We start from the raw sequence: 22,719 nt of genomic DNA on the forward strand, positions 1-22,719 counted from the left end.
CCGTTGGCTGCTGCTGGTAGTGCTGCTCTCGAGGAACCTGCCTTCCCCAGCAACATACCTCCTGTCCACCTCCTCCGTCACGCTGTCTTATCAGAGACTTCTAGGAATTGAAGATAAGCCCATCCATCAAGAAAGTTAAATGATTTAGACTTAAGGAGTTATTTCTCCTTATTTAATAGGTTTATACATTTTAAAGTATTAGTCTCTTAGAAATTGTGCTACAAGGGGCGCCTGGGTGGCTTAGTCAGTTAAGCATCCGACTTCAGCTCAGGGTCATGATCTCGCAGTTTGTGGGTTCGAGCCCTGCGTCAGGCTCTGTGCTGACAGCTCTGAGCTTGAAGCTGGCTTTGGATTCTGTGTCTCCCTCTCTCTTTGCCCTTCCCCACTCATGCGCGCGCTCTCTCTCTCTCTCTCAAAAATAAACACTAAAAAAAAAATTTTAAAAAAAAAGAAATTGTGCTACGATTTTTTAAAATCTTATTCCTAAACATCAGAATTGTTTCGTGATGGAGTTAGCCCCATCAATAAGACACTCCATGGAATATCATACCAGCCCAGTGATGAACCTTGGCACCCATGGATGCCCTTGTCTCTCTCAAGAACACACAGAAGAGGGGAGTCTATGCTTTTCTTTATGACCCTAGGAAGTCAGAATATTCACATAAAGTAACCCTAGGGCCCAGACCCTTTGAGGAATGCTCCTCGGTCTGATAGAATCTATAAAATTATGATTAATTAGCTCTAATGATATGCTCACAAGTTTAAAAGTCTCCAGATGTAAGTATTAACTAATTTAACCAAATCCAGACCAGCTGATTTAACTGCAAGTCACTGTTTTTCTCAAGGGTGAAATGATAGGGTTAGAAAGTCTACAATCGAACACTTTGTCTTGATTCTAACCCTCCGAAGCGAACTCGTCAGGGCTCCATGCCCTTTTGTTTCACTTGGGATAGCCCTGTCTCTTCTCTCCTACCCTTCTAGTGTCTTTTTGGACCACCAGATCCTTGTAAAATTCTATTTCTTAGGGGCCAAACTCATTGAGTAATTCCTGTGTAAAGTGTGGCATTACTGAACAGCCATAAAAATCCTTCATATCTGTAGAGCAGATACGAATACTGCGAAAACTTAGTTCCTGAAGCTTTTTGCACAGCACTGCCGAATGCCATCGCCAGAGGGTGTGGATGGAAACACCGCTTATGAATGCGGATCAAAAAGGGAAGCCAGATTTCTGTCCATTCGGATGCCATTTGCTCAAGTACTTTGGGATTTATGTATTTGGGAGCTTGCTGTGTTTGGGCACTGGACTGCGTTCATGGGGGTGGGGTGTGCCAGGAGGTCTAACACACAATCTTGGAAAATCTTGAAAAGGCTGAATGCAGTTGGCGGTCAGTGTCGTGTGTGGGGTCTGTGAAGGACTCCCGTCAAGTACTATAGGAGTCAGCGTCGGGGTGTTAGGGAAGGTTTCGCGGAGGGGCTGGCTTTCAGCTGGGCTTAGCATGCTTAGAATATGAGCAAGTGAAGGTTAGAAAAAGAGAGGTCATTCCTGATGGAGAAAACTCCAGAGCAAGGTAAGGTCCAGTATATTTTTATCTATCTCAGGTAGAAATATAAATCTAGGACTCCAAGTCCATTAAAAATCTATCATATTTCATCATTCTTTTTTTCCCCTCACTTTCTAATATCACTGAATTGGGATTTTATCATACAGTTTGGAGGTGATCTGCAAAGCTATGATAGTTTACTTAGGTATTGGTCTTGTAGAAGAATTAAAATAATCACTAAAAGAGAGGCGCCTGGGTGGCTCACTCGGTTGGGCGTCCGACTTCAGCTCAGGTCATGATCTCACAGTTCGTGAGTTCGAGCCATGCATCAGGCTCTGTGCTGACAGCTCAGAGCTGGAGCCAGCTTCAGATTCTGTGTGTGTGTCTCTCTCTCTGCCCCTCCCCTGCTCGTTCTCTCTCTCTCTCTCTCTCTCTCTCTCAAAAATAACTAAACATTAAAAAAATTTTTTAATAAAAAAATCAATAAAAGAAATGTAGGAGGTGGTAGACAGCTTAAATACAAACCACAAATTAGATCTATTTAAACATAGCATGTAGCTTATTTTTAAAGGTATCACTTATTTTTAAGAGGATAAGAAGGACTGCTGTTGAGGTTAATAAGTGAGAATAGCCAGAGTTTATGGGAGAGGATTTAATATGGAATAGAGTGATCCAAGACCCCTGGGTTCAAACTTTTTATTGAATAGCCAGTGGTGTATGTAACAGTGAGCAAACTGCTTCTTTCTTTAAAAAAATATTTTTTTTTTAACATTTATTCATTTCTGAGAGTGAGGGAGACAGAGTGTGAGCAGGGGAGGGGCAGAGAGAGAAAGGGAAACACAGAATCCGAAGCAGGCTCCAGGCTCTGAGCTGTCAGCACAGAGCCCGACGCGGGGCTCGAACTCATGAACCACGAGATCATGACCTGAGCTGAAGTCGGATGCTCAACCACCTGAGCCACCCAGGCATCCCCAAATTGCTTCTTTCTGGGCTTAGTTTCTATTTGTTATGCTCATGAAGGGATTGCGTGGTGGGGGCCGTAAGACATAGGGGGTTGGGGCAGCATCTGTGAACCTTCTAGCACTTTTCTCAGCCCACGAAAGTTTTACTGGTCTGTGCTTTGCCAGTGTGTTTCATATCCAAAGAGTATATTGGCAGTGAGCACCATAAGGTGATGAGACGTAGCACCAGTGATGCCGTGAGTCATGTTTTTAGTACATATTGACATTCCTTCTTAGAACTCGGTGATTTCAAAGCCAGAAGGGTCTTTCACAGATGAAGAAACTGAGATTCAGGCACATCCAGAGTCCAGCCTTGAGTTTCCTCCAGTGTCCTTTCCAACACCCGTGTTTCCTTCTGACCTGGGACTCCAGAGCAGGGATTGGAAACTCTGGCCCGTGGGCCAAATCAGCCACCGCCTGTTTTTGTAAATCAAGTTTTATTGGCATACAGCCACACCCATTCACTTAGTGTTGTCGGGAGGCCACTCTGGCATTGTAACAGCGGAGTGGAGCGGTTGCAACAGAGATTGTATGGCCAACAGAGCCTAAAATATTTGCAGAAAACGCTGCAGGAAACATTTGCTGCCCCCCGTTCTATGGCATTGTTGATTCGGATGTGCAGCACAGTGTGCTTCAAATCCTAGGCATAACGTGGGATACGGAAGTTGAAAACATTGTCCCCGCTCTCAAGGAATTACTTGCACTTTACAGCATGAGGCATGCCTAAGACATGTAGAAAGAACAATAACAAGTGATGTAAGAAAGGAGGCAAGTGCTAGACTGTAGGCTGTTTGCAGACCAGTCCGGAATAGTTGCAATAGCATCATGAACATCGATAAAATACAGTTAAGTGGAAGAAGTTGTTTCTTTGCATACCTGAGTTGTGCAGTTAAGTCATTCATCCATTTATTCAAAAATGATCACGAATCTGTATGTGCCAGGCCTTTTTCTAGGTGGCAGGGCATAGCATCTCTAGATGCCAAATTTTGTGTCTTTATTGACATAAGGCAGGATTCCTCTGATTCTGTGCCCTCAAACAAACTAAGCTCCTGCTTTGGTTTTAACTATCGACAGCCAAGTCTTCAAAGAAGAATTTTAAGTCGATTTGGCTTTCTCTTAAAGTTCTTCAATTCCATTAAAACCTGAGTTACCAGACTTCCTGTCTGCTTGTCCCTTCCCTGGCCTTAATCCAAAAATCTGCTACGGACACAAGTTTCATTTGTCGCACCGGTTTATAATCAATTCATCGTCCTTCATTTGCTGCACAAACGTGGGGATTTTACAGGTCTGTACAGACAGGTTGTTCCAAGTCCATGATCCATCCAAATAGAGAATATTTCTTTTCTTGTGCTTATCTCACAACTTTTGCTTAGCTCCCTGATTCTCTTTGCAAACATGAGCATCTTCATGGTTATCTGCAGCAGATAAGACATAAAATCCACCCCGCCCCCAAGCTCGTGCTCTCTTTTCTAATAACACACGTCATGGCAATCTTTTAGATCTTTAAAGACACTTGCAAAAATGTGCCTATTATCTCTCAAGGTTACATTTTAAACAGAAACAAAAAGATTCTCATCGAGGAGACACGGAGTCTCCTGTACTGCTCATTTGTCACCTGCCTAGAACAATGTACTTTCCTGATTTGGTTTTATTGACTGGATGAGTTCTGTATGCACAGAAGTTCAATCCTGGAAGCCTCTAACCTTCAATCAGATGAAGAAAAATAAGCTCCGCTTGGATAAGCCTCCAAAGAAGTTGGAGGCACATCCTCAGGGGCCCGGGGGGGCCAGGGGAAGTCACTCTGTACTCTTCCCCCTGCTTCCACGCCTACTTCCTCCCCCACGGTATTTAGTGCTGGCCAAGTGGTTTCCAGTGAGGCTCATGGACTTAATTATTTATTTTTATTAATGAGCCTCGGGACCAGCCTTGAAGGGAAAAAGCTTGAAGGGAAAAAGACTTTATTTTTTGTTGTTGTTAAGTTTATTTATTTTGAGAGAGAGAGGGAGAGAAAGCACGAGCAGGGGAGGGGCAGAGAGAGAGAGAGAGAGAGAGAGAGAGAGAGAGAGAGAATCCCAAGCAGGCTCCACGCTGTCAGTGCAGAGCCCAATTCGGGGCTCAAACTCACGAACCGTGAGATCATGACCTGGGCCGAAATCAAGAGTTGTCCATTTAACCGACTGAGCCACATAGGCACCCTGAGGGGAAAAAGCCTTCATAAAAGAGAAGTCTAAAGTGTTCAGTGTGAAAGTGACGAGGGGCAGTCTCGTTCCTGGGCCTCGGTGGTAAGATGTGCCTTTGCATGCTTGTGTGTAAATGTCTGTGTTTGAGGAAGAGAAGGACGGGTGTGGGGTGTTCCCATGAACCAGAGAGGCCCAGGGTTTCAGTACTAGCTAAAAGAGCCACATCATCCCTCACTGTCTCAGGCAGATAACCCTCTGCAGAACCCCCAGGGCTCCCGACCCGGGGTCCCAACCAACAGCTGGCCCGGAGTGTTCCCGGGGAAGCAGCGTGGGCCTGTGGGAAAGCGTGCACTCAGGAATAAGCAGGATTGGAATCCAGGTCTTGTCTCCAAACAGGGGCTTACTGTCCCTGAGGCCTGGTTTCCTTCTCCATCATAAGGAGAATACTAATACCCATTTCCGTAAACATTAAAAAAATATGTATTTTCTATTTTTAAAAAGGGGTGCTTGGCCGGCTCAGTCAGTTAAGCCTCTGACTTTGGCTCAGGTCATGATCTCACCGTCAATGGGTTCGAGCCCTGCGTTGGGCTCTGTGCTGACAGCTCAGAGTCTGGAGCCTGCTTCGGATTCTGTGTCTCCCTCTCTCTGCCCTCCCCCACTTTCACTCTCTCTCTGTCTCTCTCAAAAATAAATAAACATTAAAAAAAAATCTAATACCCATTTCTGGGCTCTGTTGAGTACTAATGAGACAACATGTAAATGCACAGCACCAGTCGGCTAATTACTGAGCACGAGAGCCCCTTCTCTGCTCCGTTTTTTTTCTTCGCCCTACTGCAGGGCTGCAGAGAGTGAGGGGAGGGCAGCGGGTACAGCTGGCCCCACCCCCACCCCACCCTACCCCAGAGCTGGCAGGGGCATTGACCTCGGAGGCCTGTGTCCGAGGCATTTGTTTCAAGTGACACCAGCCTGCAAAGGGCACCCCTTCAAGGCGCCCAGGTTTCCTTATCTCCTTGGAGATTCACCTCTGCGCTCCCTCTCACCCCCCGGGGCTTTGCTCGGGGAGTATCCCAAGTGTCTCCAGCTTCTCACACTGGCTGAGTCACTGCAGTTTATTTTCACTGCACTACCGAGAAATCAAAGAGCCCTGAAAGAGAAGGAAGTTTCAGGACAACGTTTTTACAAGATAAAACGGTCACAGCACAGTGGCTGGGCGGAAAATCGTAGAAGGAGCTCGGGGAGACTGGAAATTCCAGTTTGCTTAAGGACACACATTTCTGTAATACGACATGACTGCCCGACTGCTGGGAGGTAGAGATGCAGTTTTCCCGGGCTGCCCCCACCTGAGCAAAGCAGGGGCTGGGGTTTTAAGCTCAGCTCTGCCAGTGCAGCCCAGCCTCACTCCACGCCTTATGCAACCAGAGGTGAAAAGGGCCAACCTCGTTTGCAGCTTCAGTCCCCATGCCCCCGTGGAGTCAGGAAGCACAGATCTCTATCCCTCACCCTCACTTCTCCCCTACCCAGCTTGCCACCGTGCACATATGGTTTCTGTTTCCCTAAGCCGTGGCAGAGCGCAAGCAGTTGCCCATTGTAAACACACCTCTGTGTATCAGCACAGGGTTGGCTGAGCTGGATTCATCTGCTTCTAGGTAATGGCTGATCTAGAATTGGGGGTGAGCGGGGGGGAGGGTGGGAAGCAAAAACAAAACAAAAAAAAACCCCAGACAAACAAACAAAAACAAAAAACCCTGAGCTGTGCATGTTGTAAAGCTCATGTTCCTATAAGCAGAGTTTCTCAAGCTTGGGACTCGTGGTAATTGGGTCAAATGATTCTTTGTTGGGGAATGGGGGAGAGCTGACTTGTGCATTATAAGATAGCAGAATCCCTGGCCAGTAGTGTCCTTCACGCCAGTTATGACAACCAAAATTATCTCCAAACATTGCCAAATACCTTCCCTACAGGGCAAGATTGCCCCTGGTTTAGAACCACTGCTCTCAAGCAGAGGAGTAACTTTCTATTTTGTATGTTACTTAGCTGTTTTGTTGCTGAACCTGAAATAAATCCATTAATTTTTTGCAATAAACTTAAGTAAAAGAGGGACACTCACCGTCTGGTGAGTTGGTGATTATACCCACGGAACTCCAGTTTACAGACCTTCATTTAAAATTCCATTTGGGCAGTTAGAACAACATAAAATTACTTTCTCAGAAGCTTTCCCAAAATTTTAATTAACCACCATCATTAAACATTCCCTTTGTCGATAACTTGCCCACTCAGATTTTGAAACATCAGCTTTGTCTAGCATGATTTTTTTCATTAGAAACTATGTTGGTTATGTGTGAATCGCCCATCTTTTTACAGTCTCTGCTCTGCGAGCGTGTACAATGAGTCTCTGGTAAGAGACAGACGTGGGAGTGGAAATATTTCTCCTTAACCACAGGAAGGGAATTTTTACAATGCCTTTTAGCTGTGGGTACCCAGGGCACCTCACCCAGCAGGAAGGAGAGAGAATGCTCTCTGCAACCAAAAAATGGCACGTCACTTGAACTAAAACCCTTTTATAAACTTCCTCTCATGGAAGAGACAATCCAAATAATGGACATGTGTTTAAAATACCCATGTGCCTTCATATAGAAGGCCCTTTAGTTTAGGAGAAATGCACTTAGAATTAATGAATACTTTGTAATATAAAATTTTTTCACATGCATGTTCGAGGGTTACATCATAGGATAATCTTTTATTTATAGAGTTTGGTGAATTTATTAAGCATTTTCATTGATGATCAAAGAACATTGTATCTGTGCAGATGTGGATTTTGACAGAGCTGAAAAATTGCAGGTAGACTATGGTAATAACCTCCAGAGGATCTAGGGAACTAAAAAGGTTCTGCCTTTTATTTAATTGAAATCTTAAAAACAAACTAACTCACATGGCTGAACTTTAATTGTTAAAAAAAAAAGAAGAAGAAGAAGAAAGGGAAAAAAATCTCTTGTATGATCAGGCATTTATTTTTATCATCTGGAATAATTTTTAACTAAAGAAACAAAACAATCAATTCAATAGAGTTATAAAAGCCACTTAATACTCTGAGTTTGAAACAACTGCTTTATGTGTGCTTTATGCCACAAAATTCCTGTTGCTACCTCTGTTAGTGACTGAATAATTCAATATGTCTTGAATGTCAACATATTTTTATTACTCAGCTAATGTTGGCTTTGCTGGATTAAATGTCATTTAAAGTGATCAGTGGCAGCTTGTTTGGGGTTATTTTCACATTTATGAAAGGGAAAAGTTTGCAAGAATCCAATGTTCTTGAAACATATAGGTGAAGTCTATTCTCCAGTAAGCCCTGCCCTTCATTTATCAACCAAGGAGCAGATAGCATTCCAGATCTTTTTTTAAAAAAAAATTTTTTTTTGAGAGAGAACACATCTTCAGGGGGCAGAGGGAGAGAGAGAGAGAGAGAGAGAGAGAGAGAGAGAGAGGAGAACCCCAAGGAGTCTCCATACTCAGCACAGAGTCCAACGCAGGGCTTGATCCCACGACCCAAGCCGAAATCAAGAGTCAGAGGCTCAAACCAAATGAGCCACCCAGGCGCACCCCTCTAAGATCTTTTTTAGGAAAAGGTTTACATAAAGATCCCAGTTTGAAGCCCCTGCATGGACCCCAGTGCTGGTTAAGCCCTTGCTTGGAGAAATGGTCTGGTTCACACTGCACTGTTTTGTGATAAGTAGAAGGTACCACAACAGTAAAACAGAAACCACAGACACAATGAAAGTGAAAGTCTTTGTGCGGAGGGGATGGAAGGACCATCCGCTTTATACTTTAGCTCCAGTTGGCCGAGAGGTGAGAGGACTAGCAATATATTGTTCACCTTCCTATGGGCACAGTTTCTTTATATCAAACCGTTGAAGACAATCCAATAGTTCATTACTATTCAATGTTAGTAAAATGAACACTTGAGAGAATTGAGTCCCGATCCAGGTGACACCAAGCCCCTGCAGTGAGGATGATTTCTCCCATGTGGAGGAGCGATATAGGAGTTAGACGCAGACCCCCTTTGTTTTTCCTTCTAATTTACTGGCATTCTATGCGATAATATTTGGTTTTGTCAGAGGTTTTCCAACTGGGAGAGACTGGGGGGGAATGTAAATGCATCTGCCATTGTATGATGGGACAAACACTGAATCCGCAGCTCAGTCCTCAGTTTTCCATTTGTAGTAACAGCGTTCCAGGGCAAGGAAATGGCAAGGAGGGTTAGGGCCCATTGCCTTCCCCACTGCTTTGCCTAGAAATAGAGTCGTCCTGTTACAAGAGCCTTAAAAATGATCTGGGGGCACCTGGGTGGCTCATTCAGTTAAGAGTCCGGCTCTTGGTTTCTGCTCAGGTCATGATTAGTTCTACTCCCGCATCGGACGCTGTGCTGACAGTGCGGAGCCTGCTTAGGATTCTCCCTCTCCCTCTCTCTGTGCCCCTTCTCTGCTCACGCTGTCTCTCTCAAAATAAATAAATAAAAACTTTTTTAAAAAATGAGCTAGAGTCTTCTCAGTCTTCTCAGTGTGACCCTGACTTCTCCAGGTACTTTATGGTGCTCGGATTGGGTCCCCCACTCTCTCCCTCTGGCTGGCAGGCGGGTAATAGAAGTGGCTGGCCGTTTCTGTCCCCAGAATGGGGTTCAAACTCGCAGAGCAGCTGGTGTCTTCAACGAAGAGCACCGTTTGTCCTTTTCTAAAACACAGTAACTTGCACATTCCATTAATGTTTAGACACAGATAATGGAGGGGGGGAGGCTATAGTAAAGAGATTTATGGTCATTTCAAGTTTAATGTCAGTTTCCTGCAAGATTAAGCTTCTTAGAAAATGCCACATTTTATGCCAGTTCCTTGCTTGGGCTGTTCAGAGAAAAGGCTGGATTTCATAAAGCTTACACTAAACAGAGCTAAACCTTGTTCTGGAAAGGCCTAAAATTTTACAGATATCTACCTGTTAACTGGCTTCTCTGAGAATAGAAAACCCATCAGGAAGAATGGTGGGGCACGGGCTTCAGAGTGGTGCAGAGCCTGGAATCCTGTGTGTGTGTGCATCACTCACGAGCTGTGCCCTTGGAGTAAATTACCAAACCCTCTAAGCCCCAGCTTCCTTGTCCATAAAATAGGAATAGCAACAGCACCTGCCTCAGAAGGTGTCCTCAAGGTCAAGTGCAGCACAGTGCCTGCTAGTAGGCTACCCAATACGTAGCATTGTTGCTATTTTCATTACTTTCCCTTCACTTGCAATATCACTAATGCAGTGATCCTGTAAAGTATGTGTGATTCCCATTTCATATATGAGGAAGCAGAATCTCGGGAAGATTTAAGAAACCTGCCCAGGGTGACCTGACTCAATTCCCCTTGTGAATATACTCCTGAGAAGGGTGTGTTTCATTCTCTGGGAGGTGCATGTGTTGGCTCTAAAATACTCCACGTCCCAATTAGACACTCCCTGCCCAGGTGTGCTGGGCCTCACCCAACATAAGGAAGTCAGCACACTGTAGTGCAGGAGCCCAGGAATTCATATCCCGGCCCCCTCAGGCCTCAGAGGGTTAGGAAAGACGCACGACACGTGCTGAGCACATACACAGCGTTCGGTAATCAATCATTCATGACCAGCCATTCTGGCTCCAGCCTACCAAAGCTCCCCAGAGTCAACAGTGAAACCCCTGAAAACTGGAGTCTCTTACTCTCATCTGGAGACTATTCCAAAAGTACACATCGATAGGACGTGTCTCCATCCACCCAACAAGGGGGCCTGGAGGGCAAACCACAGACCATGACGGCCCAAATCCAGAAAGCACTAGAACAAGGGAAAGCTGTGCAGTATGTGTCTTCTCGTTTTAATATCCCAGCCCTCAGCCAGGAGCCAAGGCCTAGCACAATACCTGGCCTGTATGAACTCAGTAAATATTTGTAGCCTGGCCAAGTGACAGAACGTCGGTCCTACAGATGGGAAAAGTGACTTTTTGCCCTGGGTTCCTTTCTGCGCTGATTTTGTGACAATAAACTGGTTTTCGAGAACTGCGGGGGATGCTGTAGTGAGAATATCTCTCTTCTTTTTGAAAACCACGCTAGCTCACAGTTTCTTTTTCCGCAGCGTTTCACGCATCACACTTGTTTTCCTGCCATTTTTTAGCCTACCCCAATCTTCTCATCTGTATCCATTCAGCCTCCAACACCAGAACAATCCTGCAGCATCACCAGGAACACCATACTGCTTGCTTAAACACTGGGGCTCTCTTTCCACCCTTAGTCCCCACCAGCCTGTTTTTACCCCTCTTTTGGCTTGCTCTGTGTCTTTTGTGTGAGCTCTGCTCAAGTTCAAGTCATCGGTCATGACCTTGAACAGGCTGCTTCCTCTTCCAGGCCACTGCATCCCCATCTGTGGAGGGGAGGCCGTTGGCCGGGATGGTCTCTGAGGCCTCCACGGGTCAAAGGTTGCCTTTCTCCAGCACCATCTGCCAGATCTCTCTGGGCCCTGGTCTCCTCGCTGTGAAATAAGAAAGTTAGACCATCAATCCACACTAGGCAGGAGCGGCTACTGGATTATTTTCTGGTTCTTATTCTTAGGGCCTCAACAAGAAACATAATCAAAAGTGTTTTCTTGCCCTTTTCCTCTGTAGACTGTAGACTGCTTTGGGATTACGTCTATCAGTTGCTTTCCGACAGCCGGTACGAAAACTTCATCCGATGGGAAGACAAAGAATCCAAAATATTCCGGATAGTGGATCCCAATGGACTGGCTCGACTGTGGGGAAACCATAAGGTAAAAGGGCACCAGATATTTGCTGTGCGAAGTAATGCCAAAATAAAGCCTTCATTTCCAGGTTGGAGGATAATTGTCTGTCTTCTGCCCCCCAAGTGTGCCCATCATTATTTAGTTTATTCCTCACTGTGCAATTAGTTGCAAAGGGAAGGACATAAGTAAAGATGCCACTTTCCATGTGTTACTTATGCCAGATGCCAGTTAACTTCACAACCCCCGGTCTGGTAGGGCTGCGTTGGAAGTGGCCCTCCATCCCATCCCCTCCGCCTGGTGCTGCCACCCGTGTGTCGCTAGGAGCTGAGGAACAGGGGCTCTGTGACTCACAAGGGAGCTGGGGAGGCATCACTTCTGTTCCACTCAGTGAGAAACACCCACGTCCGCAAAGGCCCCCTTCGACATGGAAATGCTCACATTCTGACTGTGATATCCCCTTGAAAAGCAAACAGGCAAGAACTGTCCGCCCCACAATTTTCCACCCTGGGAAAAGGGAGTAGAATTTAAAAGATCCAATCTTTTAGAGTTAGGAAAACTGTTGAAGTGCATAGAGGTAAAAAGTGGGTGAAACACCACCCTAAACATGCATGATGGATGCCTGGATAAAGAAACACTGCCGTATACATACAGAGGAAGATTACTCAGCCTTAAGGGAGGTTAGAAATCCTGTCACAGGCTACGGCATTGGAGGAATCTTGACGACATTCTGCTAAGTGAACTAAGCCAGTCCCAGAAAGACAAATCCTGCCTGTTGCCACTCACACGAAGTATCTACAACAGGCAAATTTGCTGAACCAAAGAGTGGAGTGGTGTGGCCCGGGGTTGGGGAGAGAGGGGCAGGAGAAAGTACTGATCAATGGGCATAAAATAAAATAAAATAAGAAAAGAATAGAGCAAAGAGTCTCTTCCCTCAAAAAATATTTAAATAAGTAAATCTGTATTCCTACTAAAAAAACAAAAACAAGTAACCAAGATCCAGGCCTGACCACAGCCAGGTAGATGTGGGCAAAGCAGGCAAAGCACCTTGGTGACACAGCCCCAGATGAGCTGAGTGAGCAGGGACAGAGTGGGGCCCAGCCGAGCTCGGGGGGCTGGGGGGCAGGGGAGGTGGGGGGCTGCAGCCTTAGAGGTTGGAAGCCTGTGCTCTGGCTCCAGTGAGGAAGACCTAATTGCAGGCCATGACCAAATACGGCAAGGCCCCACTGACAGACTCTTCAGTGCATGAGTCACAGAGAAAAATCCCTCTACAAGCTCCCGATGGTGCCCGGAGCCCCAGGGCTCGGAACCACTGTATTCTTCCTTCCACAACAGGAATTCCAACAAACAAACAAAAAAATCTCTTCCTTAAAATGACAAACCAGAAACACAAGTTGGAGAAAGGTCACTGCAATGAAAGAAAGAAAGAAAAAAAAAGAAAGAAGGGAGGGAGGGAGGAAGAGAAAAAGGAAAGAAAGAAAGAAAGAAAGGAAGAAAGAAAAGAGAGAAAGAAAAGGAAGGAAGGAAGGAAGGAAGGAAGAAAGAAAAAGAAAAAAGAAAAGGAAAGAAGAAAGAAAAGGAAGGAAGAAAGGAAAGGAAGAGAAAGAAAGAAAGAAAAAGAAAAGAAAAAGAAAAAAGAAGGGAGGGAGAGAGAGAGAAAGAAAGAAAGAAATTCTCTGTGGGTCAGACGGTGAAGGATGACCCACAGATAGGGGAACCTGCAGGAAATTCATGGAGCACAGCAGAGCATAGTCTTGGAAGGCAGTGAGGGAGGTTGCTGTGGGATATACTTTATTAGCCACAGCACCAAGACTGCTGACGAAAGGGGATTCACCTTCAGAGAAATTTTGGCGCCCATGTCTAAAGGCCAAGGGGGTGGGAATTGGTGGGCCTGGGGGGCAGCTGGGGGGCAGGTAGCTCCCCGGAGCTGGTAGGGCCACGCGAGCAGCCAAAGAGCTTTTATTTTAATAGCTCCCCAGCGCCTTTTCAGAGGTTTATGTCACTGTGTCTTTGTGCTTTTTTCTCTCTTCCTCCTTTGAACAAACAGAACAGAACAAACATGACCTATGAGAAAATGTCCAGAGCCCTGCGCCACTACTACAAACTAAACATTATCAGGAAGGAGCCAGGACAAAGGCTTTTGTTCAGGTAGCGCTTCCTTTTTCTCCTTTCCTTCTTTTGGGAGGATATTGTTTTCCTTAAATAAGAGGGAGGAGGGAGGCTGTTAAGATCTCTACCTGCCTGTCTGACACGGAAAGCCGTCGCTGCTACAAATTGCATACCAGATGCTGGGTTGTTCGAATTTCAGGAAAAGAAGTCGGTTTTTTGTTTTTTGTTTTTTGTTTTTTGTTTTTAACTTATGTCTGTCCTGTCACAAAGCCCAAACTAAGTAAGCACAGTGCGACTCAACTTGAAAATAATGCGGTGATCAAATCGTATTATCTGGATTTAACATCCAGGGTAGTTAAGAGGACCGGCCAAAGTAACACCGTCAATGGCAAAGCGAGGTATTAGGTCTAGACTTCCAGGTTCCTGATGCTTGTGAGCAGGTTTCTGAACCAGCGTTTGTCAAACTTCAGGTCATGACCCGTTAGCGAATCATGAAATAGATTTAATGAGTCAGTCTAAACTTTTTTTGTTTTAATGGAGTAGAACAAAACTGAACAGGGTGGGATAGAGTCGAAAATATCAGACTGTGTCACATGAAGTAAGAGTGGCTAATGATTCAGGAAACCTTTGTTTCATGTGTGCGTGTGTACGTGCTGAGTCATGATGTCAAAATATATATATTTTTTTAAATTTTTTTAACGTTTATTCATATTTTGAGAGACAGAGCGTGAGTGGGGGAGGGGCAGAGAGGTAGAGGGAGACAGAATCCGAAGCAGGCTCCAGGCTCTGAGCTGTCAGCACAGAGCCCGACGCGGGGCTTGAACTCACAGACCCTGAGATCATGACCTGAGCTGAAGTTGGACACTTAACCGACTGAGCCAACCAGGTGCCCCAAAATATATATTTTTTTATGGTGCATGATAATCCGAAAAGCCCGAAAGCTGCTGCACTAGACACTCCTCTTTCCAGACTTCCTCACAGCTAACGAGTTCCAACCATTTAACCTACCACATAGATTGTGATTCCAAGCACTCTGCCAGAGAAGAGAAAGAATTAGGAGAAGAGGAAGAAAGGAATGTCAAGGACCAGTCAGGAGAGGTAGAAGGGATGGTCACTGACACTGATGGTAATGGACGTGGGGCGACCAAGGGAAGGCTGGGAGAAGGTGGGATCGACGGACATGACGTCAGGTTATGGGTTTGGCAGATGGGACAGAAAAGAGTTTCGATGGGGCTAGAGAGATGGATTTGGAATTGTCTGTACACAGGTAGCAAGTGACACTCTGCATGAGTAGATCCATTCGCTGGGATAGATTAGAGAGAGCAGAGAACTCAAGCTTTATTTAGCATTAGGAGTAATGGTAACTTGGGAAGGGTAGAAACAATTGACGTCTTCAAAAACAACAGAAAAGCTTAGTCAAGAGATGGGAACAGAATGGGAAGGAGTTAAAAAAAAAGAACCCTCGCTTCCCTGGCTCTGCTGATGGCTTCTCATCATCCTTGACCCTAAACGTAGTCCTCGGCTCCTGTTCTTTCTGGATGAAATGATTCCATTACACAGCTTCAGTTAGACTTCATGGTTAGACTCACCAGCCTTTGTTCTGTATCCAGCTCTAGGATCCCCCTGAAGTCCCCCTGAAATCTGAATTTCCAAGAGCTTCTTATAGTACATGGCCACTTAAATACCTTCTCCACATACTAGAAATATCCCCTGCCCCCAATCCAGGATTCCTGTTACTCATCAGTGGTGTCAACGTCGTTTTAAGCAACCAACTTTGATGCTGGAGTTACTGTTGACTCCTCCTATACCTGCGTCAGTCATTATGCAGGATTGTCCCTGGCTCTTCCATTCCACACTGTTTCTACTCCATTCTATGTTGCTAGGGCTAGAAGCCTGGAAACCACATTTCCCAAGATTTCTTACCAGCAAATTCCAGGTTGGAGTCTACCAATGACAAGCACTTTCATGAGAATTTAGAAGACATAAGAAAGGCAAAAGCATTCTTGTTGCTTCCTTGTCTAGACTTTATGATTCACACCTAGATTAATTCAATAATCCTTTCTACCTCTGGTCCACTCCCCTGCCTTCCAAATTCATCACACACACTGCCAGCTACCTACCCTACGACACTAATATGATCCCCTGTGCCAGAAATATATATCCCTCTAACTTTTGCTTTTTTAATATATATGCCCTCTAGGTCTATCTCAAGTGTCCCACCCATCATGATGCTCAAACACACACAGATGTCTTCTTCCATCATCTCTTGGATCCCTTGGCCCTAAACCACATCACGATTTGCATTTTCAATAGCTATACATATGAAGTCCTTCTCCCCACAACTAGGTCATAAGATCCTAGAAGGGAGGGGATTATATTTTATATAATTCTATTTTATACCTTACAGAGGCTTTCAGTAAATGTTTCTTGACAAGCCTGATTTGGAATATCAGAAGCTTATTACGGAAGAGTAGTCAAGAGAAGAAAGAGGTAGGGTAGGAGGCCGAATATAGCATATCTGTGGATTTGGCCTCGGGAGATTGTCAGTGACTTCAGATTTTGGGGAGAAGTGTTAGGGGATGAAAGGAGAAGACAGAGTGCAGACTCAACAAATCGTACTACTTGGGGAGTTGAGCAATAAAGGGCAGAAAAGAGAAGCAGAAGTAGTTGGAAGGTTCATAGGCTTCCAATAGTGATTTTTGACAACATGAAAGGACAGGATCATGCTATTAGTGAGAAGAGTTGGTCATTTTTGAGGAAATGAGGGATGGAAGCCAGACTTGCCACAAAATGAAGGCTTCTTGGTGTGTAAAACCCTGTGTGTAATCAAGTGAAGTGTTAAATTGTGGGTAGTCTTTACAAGCATTATAGGCACTGAGGGAAGGAGGATTGTAGTGTGGACTGGTGCTGTTGCATGGCTCTTTGATGCAGGGGCAGGGCGCAAAGAATAAGCAGGGCTCAGAGAGTGCCAGATGAGGTTTGGAGGGAAGGCCATGATGTGTATAAGAAAAAAGACTGGCCAGACTAGAATAAAGGCTTCATGCTCGTCAACGGTGGGTGACAAGAGTTTCCTGGGTAGAGATGACAGAGAACCCAGGTGGGCAAGCCGAAGAGTGTATCCTTGGCTTTATCTGTTAAGTGGTCATCACAGGCTTTCGAATGTGGAGTGACATGTGTTAGGACCGTTCATCTGGTGCAGGGCAGAGAGTCTGGGAAGAGAAGGGTGTGCAGGCGCCGAGGGGGCTGTGGAAGCGGCACTCCGGTGAGGGCAGAACCTTTGCAACCAGGCCACCTTCCTGCACCGTGGAAATCGTGGCCCTGACAGGTCACTGATAGGATTTCCAATAAGAAGATAAGCCTTGCTGTCTGCACCCAGCTGCAGAGGAGGACAGGCTAAGGGGGATTCATTGCTAGCATTTTGGCTGGATCAGTGATAACGTTGAAAATGATTCTCTTTGCCTTTCTAACTGCTAAGAGCACCACTAAGTTGCCCTTTTATGAAAATTTTCCATTTGGCATTTAATTGGATCCTTTTGAGGTAAATTCAAGTGTTGCATACCATTCCCTGGGCCCACAGTCTGGGATAGAAATGGATATACAGCTCTCGTAGGTCATTGGAAAATCTCTCTAACAGCAGATCAGTGAGCTGTACCAGGGTTCCCTCGTATGGTCGTACAGGAATGCACGACACAGCTCACAGCCACCCTAGACGTTTTTATAGTTATTTTGCCATTTTTTCCAGCACTCAGAGGAAGGGGCACCTCCTTCCAGTTTGTGCTAAGTCAGCATTACTGGCTGAGTTCAAATAGCTGTCCAGCTATTTGAGATCATGGGGCCTTTGCTTTTAGTTTAAGAGTTCAAGGTGAAGGCAAGTGGAGGAAAATGTAATCTTCTGTGCTCGTCCATTTCCTCTCACCAAAGGTTTATGAAAACCCCGGATGAAATCATGAGTGGCCGAACAGACCGTCTGGAGCACCTGGAGTCCCAGGAGCTGGATGAACAAATATACCAAGAAGATGAATGCTGAGGGAACCAACCCACCGCCTCAGCGGGCCAGCAGCCAGGGGACCCCCTGCCCGCGAGGGGCCTGGAGGCGAGCCGAGCAGGCGGGCTGAGACTAGAACAGGAAGAGACCCAGAAGTGGGAGTGACACCTGTCTCGCGTAGCGGGAGGGCCCCCAGAGCACCTTAGACAAACCACCCAGCAAAGGCGGGGCTGGAATTCTGGCCGAGGGCACGAGCCTGGGACTCGCGGTTCCCGTTTCCTCCTCATTTGGAACCTCTCCATCTGTAATTCCTCACCCTCACCCGTCCACCTGTTGTTAGTTTCATGGTGTTTTCGTTTTTTGTTTTTTTTGTTTAAGACCATGCAGTTTGACTTTTCATCATTCATAGGGGAAGACATCCGAGGTTGTTTTCCTATGGAAATATATATCTATTATATATACCTATTTTTTTGCAAATCTCACAAAGTGCGGCAAACCCAGCTGGTCAGGAAAGAGAAAACACACGCAAAGGGTTTCAGGTTCCTCTTTATCCTGCCACGTGGATCAGGTTTGTTCCTGTTGCTCTTGGGTCTTGGCTGGGGAAAAAAAAAAAAAAAAAAAGATGCTTTTAAAAAGGATAAAGTGAAAAGGAGAGCGCTCTTTTTCTCCCTCTCGCTCTTTCCTCCCCTGCCTCTCCCTCCCTGCCTGCTGTTGAGTTTCAGATACCTTTTAGCAGAGTCCAGCCTCCAGGACAGTCTTGGGAGTTGGTGATGCTCCAATGGAATCAGCGGTCTGGGTGCTTTGCAGCGGCACTGCGCAAAAAAGAAAATAAATAATAAATAATAATAATAATCCAACCCACATCCGGACATCTGGCTGCCTATCAGAGGGAGGCCCCAAACTTCACAGGTGCTGTGGTCCTCCAGAGAGATAAGCGTCAGTCCAGCTGGCTGCCCCCGGCCGTGGCTGTGAGCACCCCAGGGCTTGGTGGTGCCGCAGGACAGAAGATCAGGATGGAAGGCTGTGTTATTTGGAAGGCCCCAGCCTCTTGGGATTAACTTGCAGGTCCTGCAAGGTTCCCAAAGGCCACCTTGTGGTCAGTTTCATGCCCTCACCTAACTTTTTAAAAATTCCTGGGCTTTTTAAAAGTTTCCTGGCCCCCACGGGACACAGGGCATTGGAGAGGGGAGGACCCTGGAGTACACAGTCTCGCTTGCTACTGATGTTTGCCCAGCCTGGGCAGACAGGAAACTCGTCAGATCTGTGACCTTTTTCTCTTCTCCTTTCATCGCTGTGTTTCACCCATTCGTGGCTCTTTCTCGCCTCGAAATAAGGTCCACAGTGTCTTGTAAAATGAGGGAAGTGCCACCCCTTAGTACTTTTGATGATAACACATATTTTTAGAAAGCTCTTTGAGATTTTTTTTTCCTTTTCTAGCCATCTGAACTGACTCTTTTAATACAGGTTCAGAATCCAATCTTAGAAGGACGGCCGTTTTTTAATCCAAAAGATTAGACCCGCCTTACACAGCACCCCCTCCTCGTTTCTCTAGTTTTCTCTCCTTGGTTGGGTGAGCATCTCACAGCTCCCCAGGGTACATGTGCACGTCGTCAGCGGCACATCTAGATGCTGCTGCCAGATCCCTGGGTGTCTTCTCAAGCCACTTCTGAGCAAATCAGGGAGGTGGGGGTTGGAGGAACGCAGGCAGGAAGAGTTCTCCCCCAGCCTTATTGACAAGGACACCAGCCTGGGGAGAGGGAAGGACAGATTGACTGCGGGTCAAGGACACTGGAATCAAGGAGCCCTTCGAGGTCCTTCAGTTGTGCTCTGTTCCTGCCCCTTATCAGACCACAGATAGACACATACAGGTGGCCAGCCTCCTCCACTGTCACACGATCCACCAACTCTACCTTCCAGAAGGCCGGGCTTGCAGTGAGGTCAGGGACCTGCTGATGAAGGAAGGGTTTGGTCTCGGGCCACTTGAATGGTGGTGAAAGTCAGCTGGACCCCAGCACGCTCCAGATGTCTTTCAAGAGCATTCAGCAGCATGCACTGATTCGTTGTCCAGCCTCTAAGATGACTGATGTTGGATTGCAACTGGAGAGATTAAGCCAAAAACCTGGTGTATTGGGAAGGCCATTGAGTCGAAGGGCTGGAGAGAAAAGGTGGATTTTTACTGAGGCCCTTTGTGTGGCTATGAAAGCAGAGACCAGGGCGTGATGTCGCTCTTTCCTAAGATGAGAACATCTCATTCTGTTCACTTTACCCATACGTAAGGACTCCAGCTCTTTCTGTTCAAAGAATATTACAGCTGAATTATGGAGGGAAATTCCCTTTTCCCCCAAGGATCTCTGTATTTAAAGCAATACCCTGTAAGAATAGGTAAAACTTAGGATGGTGACACCCTCACCTGCTTGTAGAAAGCACTAATTCCAACGTGCTCCTTATTTCCTACCCCGGTATTACCAGTAAGAACTTTCTGCTGATTCCCTTAATGGCAAAAGCCGTCCTCATTTATTCTCTGAGCTGACACCCGGGCAGTGCCGACACCAGGGATGCGGTTGTTTACACACCGCAGACCCCAAAGATCTCCGGTTCCATTCAGCAAACTTGGATGAAGCACCTTCTAGACACTGTGAGGGATTCAAAGAGGAAATCAGGCGCAACAACCCCTGCCCTCCAAGAGCTTAGGCTCTACCTGTAGGGTCTATCCAGTATGAAATTCCTTACTTCAACACTAAGTATGAGGGGCGATGAACATGTCACCTGGGACCAAATTAAAAGCACATCCGTGATCTGAATAGCTGGCCTTTCCCTACCGCTGCCATGTGAGTCCTGGGCTTGCAAGATCAGAAATTGGGAAAGGAGAATGTGGACGAGCACTGCAGAGCGGGGAGAGCTCCCTTCAGCTGTGTCTGAGATGGTCGCTCTCACTTGTATCTCTAGCTAGAAATTCTCTAGCATTTTCTCTTCCCTGCACCCTGGGTTAGCGAGGTTGCCTCCTCTTGATCAGAAGAAAGCAGTGGCAATTAGCGGGACTAGCTATGTGGCTCTTAACATGATCTCTTTTTGTCCCAAGGCAACTTAGTCTTGCCTAAGACAGCATCACCAGTGTCCTGAATCCTTTTTTTTTTTTTGGGGGGGGGGGGGCAGGGAGCTGCCCACAGAATAAGAGGAATAACACACTGATGAATTTTCTCCTTTCGATGGTGTATTTGGCACCCACCGACCCAGGGTCTTTTTACCCTGATACCTTGTCCAAATGGGAATGTAGCTTTAGCTGAAACTTCGATGGCTCTGACAGGATTCGCCTAAATGACTAAGTACCCACCGTCTCCCCCTTTCACTGCCTAGGCTCCAACTCGGAATACGTTTTTGAAACATTCACTCCCTTCTGCAGAAGGGAGACTCGAGTATCCAGGAGGTTAGTATGACTTGCCCAAGGAACAGACAGCATGCCAGGGACAGAAGGAGGATTGAGATCCAGCCTGGCCAGATCCCCCATTTGACCCATTCCCACCCAGGAACCTGAAGATGAGAGATTTGGGAAAACACACGAAGAACAAAGGGCAGGTTGTTTTTGCTTTTGTGTTTTTCCCCTAGCATTCGGTGCTAGTCGGTTTTCACCCGCTCGGCCTGCTCCCCTTCTGAGCAGAAATCTGGAAGGAAGGCAGTGAGACAAGGAAGCCATGGTGGGAGGGGGGGGTGGGGGTGGCAATAATCCCTGCCTGTCTAAAAACCGCGGAAGACTAACCTGATCCTCTTTTGGCCCCATCTGCATCAACACTAAACAACTACAAACTCCCTGAATCTTTCACACATGCCAAGTGAACATTCTTGAAGATTTCTCTTTGTGACTGCAAACCAGGATGAATCTAGGATTTCTTTTTCTCCTTTTTTTTTTTTTTTTTGTTTAATTTCTAATCTCTTGTTGTTTATGAGGTGTGGGGTGTATAAGGGACTGAATCAAATGAATGTAACAAAAAAAAAAGAAAAAAAAAACAAAAAACAAATGCCTTTTCTCAGGGCCAGTGAGTTGCAAATAATTTTTAAAGAAAAGCCTATAATTGCATCATCTCAATAAATTTTTTATAAAAAAAAAAAAAAAAAGGACCAAGTCTCTGTTTTTAATAATATGGAATAGAGTCAATGCAGGCAAGGTACGCCAATGAGCTAAATCCTGTCTCCACTCAATTACAGTATAAAGCAGTGTCATGGTTTTTCACTGGCAGGCAGCCTCTGTCCCCGAGCAGTCTGCAGGCAGTCTTTGGACAAGCGGCACCAGAAAGGTCAGAGCAAACCGTTCAGATCTGAGCATCTGCCGCAGGTGGAGAAATCTGCCGGAAAGAACCCCGACGGGAGATGCTTGGGTCCCGTGCTGTGCCAAACATTTACCAGCTCCCTGCCGACTGAGGGGATTCCGGGGTCCTCCAACAATAGAACTGCTCCTTCATTCTACTGAAATCATGGGTGTGAGCCTGTCGGTGATAATGGCACAAGTATGGGGTAGGGCCCAGGACTACACAGGGGACCACAGTGACCTGGGAGGTCATCGCACAACTCAGAGCCCCGCCCCCACCCCCCGTGCTCAGAATGTCTCAGTGACACTGGCCAGTCTTGCCACTTGCCAGTGAGTAGGCACTTGTGATTTCAATATCAAACATCCTGCAGTCAACCAGAACTATCTGTCTGCCGTCAGAGGTGGGTGGAAACTAAAAGAAAGGAAAATGAAGCAAATGAAATTGCTTGTTAGCAACTCAGATGAAGGTTTGGGAAGTAGAAGTTTGAAAGCAATCAGATTATTTCTGTATTTACGTTGCCCCCGGGGTACTCTGTCTTCCCTGACCATGGATTGGTGATATTTGGCCCTATATTCCATATCATCAGAGCACAGTATCCACTCATGAGTGTCTATAGATTTCCTGAGGTGCTAATAATACATCTGGGCGTTACTATTTTTATAACTCAGCATTAGCATCACCTGGGGGTTGCTAGAAATGCAAATTATCAGTTTCTGTCCCCTAAACTGAAGCAAAAACTTTGGCGGGAGAGGGGAGGGCTTAACAATTTTTTTAACAAGCTTTCCAGATGATTCTGATGCCCGCTAAAGTCTGGGAGCCACTGCTAGCATCAGTTT

The 22,719-nt window shown here is 46.0% G+C and overlaps 1 protein-coding gene across 4 annotated transcripts in view; it reads left to right on the plus strand.

Moving 5' to 3' along the window:
- Nucleotides 1-20,745, plus strand: part of ETV6 (ETS variant transcription factor 6) — a 251,012-nt gene extending 230,267 nt beyond the window's left edge. For all 4 annotated transcript variants that reach the window (XM_042945815.1, XM_042945814.1, XM_042945813.1 and 1 more), the window contains 3 exons: nucleotides 11,376-11,518; nucleotides 13,536-13,636; nucleotides 17,519-20,745. In XM_042945815.1, coding sequence (XP_042801749.1) covers nucleotides 11,376-11,518; nucleotides 13,536-13,636; nucleotides 17,519-17,624 — 350 coding nt within the window. In that variant the 3' untranslated portion in view covers nucleotides 17,625-20,745. The remainder of the gene's footprint in view (nucleotides 1-11,375; nucleotides 11,519-13,535; nucleotides 13,637-17,518) is intronic.
- Nucleotides 20,746-22,719: the final 1,974 nt, after the last annotated feature.

The sequence above is a fragment of the Panthera leo genome, chromosome B4 (assembly GCF_018350215.1).
Source record: "Panthera leo isolate Ple1 chromosome B4, P.leo_Ple1_pat1.1, whole genome shotgun sequence".
NCBI classification, from domain to species: Eukaryota; Metazoa; Chordata; class Mammalia; order Carnivora; family Felidae; genus Panthera; species Panthera leo.